Source organism: Andrographis paniculata, unplaced genomic scaffold (assembly GCF_009805555.1).
Source record: "Andrographis paniculata isolate CXL003 unplaced genomic scaffold, ASM980555v1 Contig89END, whole genome shotgun sequence".
Classification (NCBI taxonomy): domain Eukaryota; kingdom Viridiplantae; phylum Streptophyta; class Magnoliopsida; order Lamiales; family Acanthaceae; genus Andrographis; species Andrographis paniculata.
Genome location: NW_026137627.1, coordinates 1,227,395 through 1,239,314, shown reverse-complemented (window position 1 = coordinate 1,239,314; position 11,920 = coordinate 1,227,395). Strand labels below are relative to the sequence as shown.

Here is an 11,920-nt window from a genome sequence, read left to right as displayed (position 1 = left end):
TAATTATAATTGGTAGTCAGAATTTTTGAAAATTTTAAAAATTTAATGCATAGTGTAGAGGACAGATGGTGATGTTCTACTGGATGAATACATGCAGTAATTAAACAGTCATCACTATAACACCCTACTAAAATAATAACGATATAGTTAACATGTTATTAATTAATATATATATGAATTATTATTAATATAGAGAGGTTACATCATGCATGTTATCTTATAATCAAACCCCGCCCCCACTATACAAGCAATAAATGTGTAGCTTAATTACATAATGAAAAACATGCAATTTACAAATCATATTTAAATATATATATATATATATATTATCAAATTGTTAAATAAATCATGAAGGCAGCCCACGCCCACACCCACACCGTGTATATTTATTGGTATATTTATTGAGAATATAATTATTAATAAGTCCATTCTTTAGGGAGGAAAATCTCTGGGGAGAGACTTATTATATCATCTGCTGCCTGCCGTTGCTTCTGCTTCTCCTCCAACTTTTCATGTCTTTTTTTCAAACTATTATTTTTCAATTCATGATGTTCTGCTTCATGCACACAATAAATCTTATTAAATGCCCATCAATATACAATATATGTATTAATTAATAATTAATAAAAACCTGGTTGGGGTTTATTGATGAGCAGACCAAGTTCATGCACATTAAGGTTGAGGGCTTGAACCACTCTTGCAGGCAGCAAAACTGGAGAGAAAGCTGAAAATGAACCCCATCACAACATAAATATAAAACTTTAATCAAACCATATATGCGATACTACTTCCGTCATCCAATTGTGTGTCTATTTGATCAGCACGAATTTTAAAAAAAAAAAAGATAAAAATTAAAAAGATTTACTTTTTTAGAGTAAAAGAAAAATAGAAACCAAACAAAAATAAATTTAGATGACAACAAAAATAAAGAAATTGAAAATAAATTTGAATGAAAAATAAAGTAATAAATATATGTTTCTAAATTCAATAAATACAATTCCTATCCACTTCAAACATCACAAATTGTCATTTTTATCCTGTCAAATATATAATATATATTTTCCTTTTTAACACTTACTTACATCAATAGCATTATATTAAATCAAAGCTCAAGAACAAAAAAATCTTTACACACAATAGCAACATTAACAAATATTTGTAGACTTAATTAACTGAAAAGTATGGATGAGCCAAAGCATAATGTGAAGATATATATCCATCATAAGAAGGATAAACTCCAAAGGACTCAAACTGGAAAAAACTACTGAAAATTATACCATCAAAAGTGTTGTGAGGGGATTGAAGCCTTTGCAAGTTACTGATCTTGTATATTTAATTTGTAGTCAGTGTATATATCTATCATATGAATTAATTAATAATAAAAACAAGTAGGTACCTGGCTTACTGCTACATTGGAATCCAGTGCCTTCCCTTCTGGGAAGAAATACTCCAGTTCCACAACATCTCTGGTTTGACGGTCCAAGGAATATCGCCTGCATTCCAGGTCCACCTGAGGTCCAGTTTTTTGCAGCTCTTTGATGGCCGCCTTTCTGTTGCCTGTTTCTCGATCTCTGCTGTTCAAACTACAATTCAAACACACAGTTGCAACTAAATCAAACTATAATTCAATGTCAGTCAGGCTGTTAATTTAATTACTTCCGAGATTCACGCATCCTTGCTTGAAAATATGCTTTAACAAAGATAGAAATGGAGAACATTCACTATAATTGAAAGTTCAGTTACAACTGAGTCAAACTATAATTCAATTATGTCAGTCAGGCTGTAATTAATCTAATTACTTGCGAGATTTACTCATACTTGCTTGAAAATATGCTTTAACAAAGATAGAAATGGAGAACAATCACTATAACTCAAAGCACAGTTACAACTAATCAAACTATAATTCGATGTAAGGCTGTATTCTAAGTTACTTCGGAGATTCGTTCATCCTTGCTTGAAAATGCTCTATACCAAAGCTAGAAAGAGAGAGCAATCCGTCGGGGAATTGAGAATTAATTTAATTGTTGTAATCCTATTCGTTCGAGATTTTTACTCATCTTTGCTTGAAAACGTTTCTCAAAATAGGAATGAAAAAACAAAGTGAAATCACAGAGTTGAGGAAATTAACTACAGATGAATCACACGAACAGTCCATACAAGGTCCAAAACGATACGCATACCTTCAAATGAGAGTTCGATTCCGCGCACCGCCTCGGCGGCGACTTCACCATTCCCAGTCGGTACGATTTCTGCTCAATCGGAGAAGCGAACTGCTCCGGTGAGAAGAAAACGAAGCATCAGACGACGACACTTGCGCGAACACTCCTAGCTACTGATCGAATTCGAATCGAAACCCTAGGAACCTAAATCCGTACCTTGCCGAACTTCTCATCATCTTCACGTCGTCCTACCATCACAGTACTCGTCGAAGGAAGCCTGAAATCGACAACTCCATCGCAACCTTCGTTCCGCGCCGCCGCCATAGCACGCAGAGTGAGTACCTCCGAATCACACACACACAGTAATGGTGATTGGCAACGAGTAAGAATCGGCGATGCACAGCAAGCAGTTACTTCTTCTTCCTACTCTCAACCTGCAACGCAACTAATAATCTCAACAACGTGACGACGCCTTTTATAGTTACGCAACGTACGGACGCCTCGCGGGGTGGATGGATTACGTGACAACCAAACAGGGAATAATGGTTTCGCCTTAACTGAATTACCGGTTTTACCCCTGGCGCGTAGCTTCGACCACCTCAGCTCGGTAATATTTTTTATTACTTTATATCTTTTCTATTCAAAATAAAAAAAAATAAATAATGCAACAAGTAGTATAAAAATAGAAAAGATTGTAGAATTTTTTATCAAAAAATAAAATAAATCTATTTTTTTCTATAACAGATAAATACAAATAAACTTAGGGGTGTGTTTGTTTGGGGGTTTGGTTTTTAAGTTGGGATTTGAATAGTAAAAGTTTTGAATTTGAATAGTTGTATGATGTGATATAAATATGTGTTGATGCGATATTTTGAATGTAAAATTAATTTTTAGTATAATATAAAAAATAAAAAATAGGTGTTTGATTTGATGTTTTTGGAGTGAAAATTTTTTATAAATAGTAAAATTTTGACAAAATCCTACAAACGAACACACGTCAAGCATTTAATTTTTTACCGTATTTTTTTTATTTAAAAATTCTCTAGTTAAAACGGGAATTAATTTGCTAGATTCATCTCAAATTAACCAGACCTCATCACTGTTCTACTCTTGATTAAATTTTTTTTATGTAAATGTTTTCTTATTTGTAATTAATCATACATTCAATTTAATTTATCATAACCAATACGCTAAAATTTTGACCGCACCAATAAATATCAGTAAAACAATATCTATTATTAAATGAAAAGTATTTAAGGCAACATTATTACAAGGACAACAAAGTAATTTCACAGTAACACAGGTATACGTGGAGAGGTTGGGTTGGGTTGGGTAAACGCCTCCGTCTTCCGCAGGTGGTTGCAATAATTGTCCATTTCTTACCAATACAAGGTTTTTAACTTTTAATTTAATTTGAATAATTCCCAAAACTAATGATCACTCTAATTTTATTATTTTTCAAAAAATAATTTTACTCTTATTATCGACCACATTTATCTTCATAATACAGAATACTTCTTACCCAAAATAATAATAATAATAACTACAATAACAATTATATGCGCGCCTAGCTTTGTTGTGCTGTTTCTAGCCACCGAGCCTACACACGATTAGACCTTTTAACGAGCCTAGTCGAGTCAAATTTTAAGTGTTCGTTAACGTTCGCGAACAAGGCTCGTGTTCGTTCGTTAAGCTTTCAAGCTCAGCTCGTTAAGAATTTTTGTTATTTGAACTCGTGTTCGTATTCGGCTCATTTAGGCTCGATTAAGCTCGTTCGAGCTCGTTTGTTTTATTTTTTAAAATTTATATATATTATAAAAAAAAAAATTAAATTTATTTATATATTTTAAATTAATATTTTATTCATTTATAAATTATAATTTTATATGTATACATAATATTTATAATAAATATATTATTTAAACGGACGTTCGCGAATAAAGCTCGGGTTCATTCGTCAACCAAACGAGCCTGTTTATGTTGTTCAGCTTGACTCCTTAACGTTCGCAAACGAGCTTTAACCGAGCCGAATCGAGCCGACGAACGGCTCGGTTCGTTTAACAGCTCTACACACGATTCATATTAATATACTATGAATACATACAAATGACAGCTATTCATACAATATACATATCAACACAAAATATATATATATATATATATATCAATACAAAACACCCTAATAAATATGAACAGTATCTCATAATTTCAATTAACAAAACATATATTCTATTAATAGAAATGATGTATATAGTATATGTCTATTTTCATGTAGAAATTTAATTGTAAGTGCATATAATTAGATAACCTAAGAAAGGTAGCTCAGTGTATCTGAAAAGGAGTGATGTGCAATTTTCTATTAGATTTTACCAAACTTATAACCTAACTCAGCTATTACTACTATTTAGATCAGATCATAATAACGAATGTACAATTTGAACAGTTCAACTAACTTCCCAACAGAACATACAATCCAATTAATCTTACTCACCTAATCAACATGCTCATCAAACAACAACATGCCACTTTTCCCTAAAATAGTAATGTCGAAATTTCACCGTAACAACACAAGATAAACACACATATACATACATACATATATATATAGAGAGAGAGAGAGAAAGAGAGAGAGAGAGGGGCTTACGAGGAATTGCTCGGTTGCGGCCGCAAGACGTGAAGGTTTTGGATTTCGACCTGAAGCGTTTCCAGTTTTCTTTGGATTGCAGCCAATTCATCCAGAGTGGCTGAAAGTTGATCCGCGCGATTTTGAGCTGTTTCTTGATATGGTTTGGCGACGAGGGTCGTGTAGTCATTTAAAGTATCGGTGGCATTCGAGAGGTCCTTCTGCATGGCATCCTCGACCTGACGAGCTAAGGCATCGGCAGTTCTTCTCACTTTATCTACCACTTGTTGTCGTTGCGCAGGAAGGCTCGAAATTGCCAATAGTCTATATCATCATATAGATTCAAATGTAAAGATAAAAATAAGAAAACATGCGTCGTATATTCCTAACCATAAATGCATAAATGGCGAAAATGTAGCGCATATGTGATTGCGATTTACATACCCTCCGGCGGAACAAAGGCCCAATGCGAGAAGATCCTCCAATGTCGTCTGCAAGATGGATGTTAAGAGCGACGCGGATAGACCGGCTACGCCCAATCCACCGACAGTTCCCAAAAACTAAAAATTTAAGAACAGAACTATTAGCCAATATTTATTCGATTGCTTTGTCTTGTAGTATAAATTAATGGTTTTAATGGTCGGGAAATGATGCAAGGAACTTACGGCTTCACGAATCTCTTGCTCAAAAAGTTTAGAAGCAGCAGCCGCGCTGAAATCGGTAAGAATTTCTACACATAGTTGATGTTCTGTCCTCAGCAGCTCACTGGCCGCCAACTGAGATTGAACAGACGGGACGACGAATGGCCATCTTCTTTCAAATGATTCTTTATACACATTCCCTTCACGATTGTTGCTCGATTGCAGCCATGCAGTGTACTCGCCAAGCAGTTTCTGGCCGACAATTTAATTTTACAGAATACGCATGACATGTTAATTTCAGCAGAAGGGAAGTGCTTTTTGAAATAGAACGTAGAAACATCACTCACTTGCACTTCCGAGACGGAGGGTTCAAGTATTTCACTCTGAAGATTTAATGTCACCGGCAAACGGGCAGATTTGCCACTTTTGAGAACGGAAGAAATGACGAGATCAAAATTTGATAATTGTAGAGTGGACTCGGTCAGGTTGATTGCGCGCGCTTGTGCATTATCTATCTGCAATTTTTACCCAAACAAAATCGGAAACCTTTAAATATAATGAATAGGAAATTGAGAAACAATCGTAGAGCAGCAGACCGTACCAAAGACAATATTTGTCGTTTCCATGAGATACTTTCAGTTTCCATCTTTAATGTATACTCTTTCACAGTGTCGAGAAGCTTATTTACCAAAACCAAGTCCTTTTCCGCCTGCTGGAAATCTTCTCTAACGAGCTTCTGACAAGCAGAATGTAGCCTTTCAGCAATCTTAACCGGAGTTTCCAGCTTAAGTTTTATTCTCTCCATTCCATTATCGGTTGTTGCATCTAAAAAGCTATAAAGAAACTTCTCAAAATCGGCAAATTTGTTAGTTCCTGGGTATGGAATGTTCCAGAACTCGTCGGCCCTTTCTAGACCACTCAAAGCTGAAAGCTTTGCTTCTAAAGTACGCCGTGCAGATATAGGGTATAAGCTGACATGTTCGGCATTTATCATCTTTCGAGCGTTTTCCTTGATGAATGAAACAGCTTCTTCAAGCTGCATAGAATATATATATATAAAACTTAAATCAGAGGAAGCTCGTATTTAAATGAAACAATTTGAAGGACGTATATGTTAGGGTTAACCTCATCGTCATTTCGATACAGGTCGGACTTATTCAGCACAAAAACAACTTTTTTCTTCCATTGTTGGGTGTAGCGTAGAAAAGAAACCTGATAGATAACATCAGGAAACTATTAGCTTCTCAGGTTATAGAGAAAGAAAGAGGTAAGACAAACTTTTGTAATTTATATAATTTCTTTACATTATTTCAAAATGTAATGAGATACGAAATAACTAGCATCACAAGCATCGACGCTCTTCCATGGTTAATTAGACCATACCTCACTTTCAGTTAAAGGCCGATCAGCAGACAAGACAAAGAGAATCAAATCTGCACGAGGCACGAATTCCTCAGTCAGCCGCTGTTGTCTTTGAAGAATCACATTTGTTCCAGGAGTATCAACAATGATCATCTGTTTGGAATGAGAATAATAATATGGTAAATATTAAACAGGGCAGCTCAGACAAATTTTGAGCGATAGATCTTCAATATATGAGAGCACTACGAGATCAATTTACACTTAAAGACAAGAATTACATAAACGAAAAAGTACAATCAATCCACTTTCTGGGACAATAAAAGTTATCATTTTTGCCATAGTTATTAGAATGATCTCCAGAGCAACAACATACAAAATGTTTGGGTGAAATTGATGCTCATGAAAATTTAAGTGACAGACTCAATCCAAATTTGGATAGAAATCTTAATGACATGAAATAAAGAATTTTTTGCATTCTTGTTAAATGATCGTAGTGTTTGGATTACAGATTGATGAACCACAAACCACATTATTTTGCTCCGAAAAAAGTAAAATAAAATACTTGCTGGAAGTAGTATGTGTAACTAAAAACCATAGGAAGAACGAACATTAAATAGTGAAACTCATGTACAAGACATCTGATGCCTCGATATATCTGTTAACAAGGAATATGATCATGCATTGCCATAACATGTTTTCATACAGCAATAAATAAATAAAAACTCACTTCTTTTAGAATTGGTGCAGGTATATAGCATGTGTATTGGCCATCAGGATTCCTTTCACACCGCTGTTCACTATATTCTGATTCAGAATAGCGTAGAAAGGTGATCTCATTAGTCGTAGGAATGACCCCATCCTTTAGGTAGTTTTGTCCAAGCAAAGCATTTATAACGCTCGACTTTCCAGAGTTAAACTCTCCCTGGTACAATTAGTACATGTAGGGATCTTACTTGGGCTACAAATGTGATGGTATTGAAAAATTTAAAGCAGTTTTTCTAGTAGCAATAATTTATAAATTCGACTACGCTCTCAAGGGACTCCAAAGTAACACACTCAAAAGGAAAAAAATGAAGAATCTACTAAATTCAGTTCTTGATATATTATCAAGAAATCTTTTTGACATATGAGAAGAAGACTAATATTCGCTACAATACCAATATATATATAACCAGATAACTACAGAGAAGAAAAAAGATACTATGCGAACACACACACACACACATATTATGTTATTGGATTGAAATATTACAATCATGATTGCCTACCTTAATAAAGTGAAAAATATTATTAATTTTAACATGTATGTTTTAATTAAGAAAATCAAGCTTCCTTTTGAAACATGAGTGATTCAGGATTAGGTTGAACCAACAACCATCTAATAAACAAAAATTCATCGAAATTAGAGCTAATACCCATGAATATCCGGGGAACCAGAATTCGTTGAAGTTCAGCACACAATTACCACTATAACCAACGAAAATGGTTCGTCAAGTTGGGAAACAGCATCTTTGAGGAGCGAGATGTCCCCCATCTGCCAATCGAGATTTAAAAAGTTTCATGTTAGCTGTAATTACAAATCAGAAACAGGATGGAATGTCAAGTCAGAACACCATCAACTACCAAAGTTTAACAAGGAAAGATCACCAGTGGTGCAGCTCTTTGGAAGACATCAACAGCTTCAAGCAATATAGACTTCTCCTGTTCAATGAATTGTTTCTCTCTCTCTTCCAATCTAGTGAACCCAGGAACCATCTTCTGACCAGGAAACCCATTCTCCATATATGAAGTATTGACACGGCCAAAAGCTGGACTGCTATCCTCTACTTTCTTAATTACCGCAATTTCGCTGTGAAAGAACTTTCTTAAGTCTTCTTCATTCAACAAGTTCAATTCATCCACTGAAACAACTACACCATCAACTCCTGATCTTAGGGAACCCAAAGTTTGCTTCAAGGATTTCCCATCCCTAACAGAATCAACCATAACAAATATTGGAATTTTTACATGCTCAGCCACAGAGCTCACCATCTCCTCTGGATGACTGTTTTCATTACACGTATAGATAAGAAAATCGGCACCCTCAATATTAGAAGCATTTAAAGCAGCATCATGGGTTTGGACATTCCTTCCTACTAGAGGTAGAATCACCGAATCAAGTTTTGCATCCAACATTGTATTTCTTGCCACAATTGTAGGTAAGCCTGTCATACATGGAGATAAACATCAAGATTCAGCAAGCATTAGACGAAAGACTAACTATGTGTAGCAAGCTACCTGAATGAGCAATGGAACATTCAGGTGTTCCCCCACAAAAAGCTATATATTATTCAGATCCCCAAAAAGTCTTAGCTATGCAATTAAATTAACTTTACAGTTCCTCGCATCATGATTGTATTTGATTGCCCTCAAAATAGCCTTCATACTTTTCTTCAACTGTAAAAGACAATCTATAATTGCTTCCTCATAATGTAAATTTGTAATTAAAACCCTACAACATGTGCCTAAACTTCCATACAAAGTAGAACTAACCTTTGACGTATTCCAATTCCATGAAACAACACAATTTAAACTTTTAAAGATTGGTAAGCAGTTTAAGAACAGAAGACAAGTTACAAAAAGATACAATGAATTTGATCTCAGATGCCTACCTTGATCAGATAGCAAAACTCCGCTTGCATTAACCGCAGCGGCAATATCTACGCGCTCATCAATCAACAAGTAAGCACGGTCCTTAATCACAGATTTCAGCAAACAAGCCGCCTCATATAGCTGCTTTCCGCTGCCTTCGCCGCCAGTAAGTACTACAACGCCAACCGTATCAGAAACAGATACGTCAACAACATCAATCACCGCTTTGTCATCCTTAAGCACATCGTCTGAGCTCAATCGGAGGACGAGACTCGGCACCTTAATTTCAGGACGCTTGTAACCGCCAGGAAACAGACTCCTCGGTGTACTTTGTCGAATACAATTTGAAATCAGCGTCTCCTTGCGTCTTGAGGCGCCGGACCGAGGGTTGGAAGAGACTAATGCGCGACGAATACGGGATGCTCGCACCGTCGGCAAGGGATGAAAAAGGAAATAACGGTTAGTAGAGGTCAAAGGAGGAAAGGTAGAAAGTACCATCGATGGAAGAAGAAACGGACGGCGGCGGCCGGAGTTCCTCCTTGTGGCTGTGGTGGTGCGTAGGCAAAGCTCCACTTATCCGATTTGATGACGGTGATTTGAATTCTGTGACGATTTGGGCTTATTTATATGTGGAGTGACTGTGACCGTAAGCCGCAATGCCGCTTGTTACTTTAGCATAAGCCATACAGAAGACACACAGGTGTATTTGTTTTTTGAGATTATTTAAAAAAAAAAGTAAAAAATTAATATGAATTATAGAAAATTATGTAAAAAATATAAAAATAATAAATATATATAATATATTAATTTTTTTATTTTGGCATAGACGCTTCACGTTTTTTTTGTAACCTTGTACGTAAATGGTGCGTTTGTTTGGAATTTTGGATTTTGAGTTTGAGATTTGAATAATAAAAAAATTGAATTGAAATAGTACTATAATGTGATATAAAGTATTGATTTAATATTTTGAATATAAAATTAATTTTTATAATAATATAAAAATAAAAATTATATGTTTGATTCGATATTTTTTGAAATTTTTTTTTTTGATAAATAATAAAGTGGTTAAAATTTTTGAAGTAGTAAATACTCTTTTGGTATGAAATGACAATTTTACATTTTGTGGTAAGATAGAGGTCGCATGCTCAAATAAAAACAATAAATGTATGAAAAGTAGAAAAGTAAAATTTTTATATTAAAAAAAAAATAGGACAATAATTATTATGATATTAGTGTGTGAAACAAATGAATATTACCAAAAAAACCATTCTAAAATAATTAAATTAAAATTTAATAAATGCATTTTTTTTAAAAAAAAGGATTATTTAATTTTTTATTGTGTTTTAAAATAATAATTCTATAATATTTTAAAGAGCAAAAATCATTTTTGGCATATTTTACATTACAATCATCAATTTTATTCTTATTAAAAATTAATTTTGAGAATTGAAACTAAATTTTCTCAATTTTAGTAGCTAATAGAACTAAACCCGGTCCGTAATGTTTAATGACTCATAAATATAATTAAACTTTTCATACACCTGGTGTTGAATTTAAAATAGCGCTGGCCTTGTGCCCGGACGATAGAGGCGTCCGCCAAGACCGAATTTAAATAGGAGTATATTATTTATTTATATTATATTTTATCCGTTCTAATACAATAGTTATATTTGTCATTTTTGTTCGTTTCAAAATAATAGTTTTATCTTCATAAATAATTATATCACTATAAAACTATTCTTATTTTATCATTATTATTACACAATTGTCACTGTTTTTTACACTAATATACTCACAATGACAAAAAAATCTTTTACGCGTACTTTTTACTCATTACCAATATAATATCAATATTCCTTAAATATCGTGTCAAACACAACTCAAATTATAATTTTGGAAAGGAGGGAGTATATTATATTTAATGTATTAATTGATGTATATGGCTTAATGGTTAAATGTTATATGCTTTCAAAAACGTTGTATGAAATCTCATTTTATATTTTGGTGGAGGTTTCATGTAATATTTGTTAAAATATAAAGGAAGCCACGAAATTTTTAAAGTATTTGAAGAATTTATACTAAATTTTGAAACTATATGTGAGTTATGAACAATTTTGCTTTATTATTATTATTGATTTTTTTGCATAAAAAATACTACAAAAATATTTGTTTTATTATATATTATATTTTGTTATAGGTAAAAAAATATTATATATTTAAGTAGGGGTGTCAAAAATAAACTAGACCCGAAAAATCGAACCCATTCGACTTGAAACTTTTTAGGTTCGGGTTTGGGTTATTCAAGTTTACAAAAAATCGGGTCTACCCGAACCTAAAACGAAAGAAAATCGTGTTGTGTTCGGGTCGTGTTTCGGGTTGACCTGATAACTCGAAATATAAAAATCAAGTTAGGCTTCAGGTTTCATGTTTTGGGTACCTGGAATTATTTATTATTATTATTTTAATTAATAAAATTTATATAAAAATAAAAAAAATAAAAATTA

At 33.6% G+C, this 11,920-nt stretch overlaps 2 protein-coding genes across 4 annotated transcripts; both read right to left on the bottom strand.

Moving 5' to 3' along the window:
* Window positions 1–202: 202 nt before the first annotated feature.
* Window positions 203–2,706, bottom strand: LOC127243019 (uncharacterized). 3 transcript variants are annotated; one of them, XM_051262852.1, is made up of 5 exons: window positions 2,376–2,706; window positions 2,181–2,270; window positions 1,397–1,583; window positions 632–712; window positions 203–553 (listed from the first exon to the last, which is right to left on the bottom strand). In XM_051262852.1, the coding sequence occupies exons 1-5, from the start codon at window positions 2,481–2,483 to the stop codon at window positions 417–419; spliced, it is 603 nt and encodes a 200-aa protein (XP_051118809.1). In that variant the 5' UTR covers window positions 2,484–2,706; the 3' UTR covers window positions 203–416. The 3 variants fall into 3 exon arrangements, with proteins under 3 accessions (XP_051118809.1, XP_051118808.1, XP_051118810.1); XM_051262851.1 differs by having other exon boundaries at window positions 632–724; window positions 2,376–2,704; XM_051262853.1 differs by lacking the exon at window positions 203–553 and having other exon boundaries at window positions 578–712.
* A 1,886-nt stretch (window positions 2,707–4,592) lies between these two features.
* LOC127243005 (probable transmembrane GTPase FZO-like, chloroplastic) lies at window positions 4,593–10,026 on the bottom strand. The gene is made up of 11 exons (XM_051262837.1): window positions 9,437–10,026; window positions 8,433–8,989; window positions 8,251–8,319; window positions 7,513–7,707; window positions 6,807–6,938; window positions 6,549–6,635; window positions 6,025–6,459; window positions 5,771–5,938; window positions 5,448–5,675; window positions 5,227–5,342; window positions 4,593–5,106 (listed from the first exon to the last, which is right to left on the bottom strand). The coding sequence occupies exons 1-11, from the start codon at window positions 9,912–9,914 to the stop codon at window positions 4,800–4,802; spliced, it is 2,772 nt and encodes a 923-aa protein (XP_051118794.1). The 5' UTR covers window positions 9,915–10,026; the 3' UTR covers window positions 4,593–4,799.
* Window positions 10,027–11,920: the final 1,894 nt, after the last annotated feature.

Coding starts and splice junctions, on each gene's coding strand:
- LOC127243005 (XM_051262837.1), bottom strand. CDS start 9,914: ATGGTACTTTCTACCTTTCCTCCTTTGACCTCTACTAACCGTTATTTC. Junction 5,939..6,024: donor AACGACAAATATTGTCTTTG/GTACGGTCTGCT, acceptor TAAAAATTGCAG/ATAGATAATGCACAAGCGCG. Junction 5,107..5,226: donor GGCCTTTGTTCCGCCGGAGG/GTATGTAAATCG, acceptor ATGATGATATAG/ACTATTGGCAATTTCGAGCC.
- LOC127243019 (XM_051262851.1), bottom strand. CDS start 2,483: ATGGCGGCGGCGCGGAACGAAGGTTGCGATGGAGTTGTCGATTTCAGG. Junction 2,271..2,375: donor ATGATGAGAAGTTCGGCAAG/GTACGGATTTAG, acceptor TCACCGGAGCAG/TTCGCTTCTCCGATTGAGCA. Junction 725..1,396: donor CCAATGTAGCAGTAAGCCAG/GTACCTACTTGT, acceptor GTTCATTTTCAG/CTTTCTCTCCAGTTTTGCTG.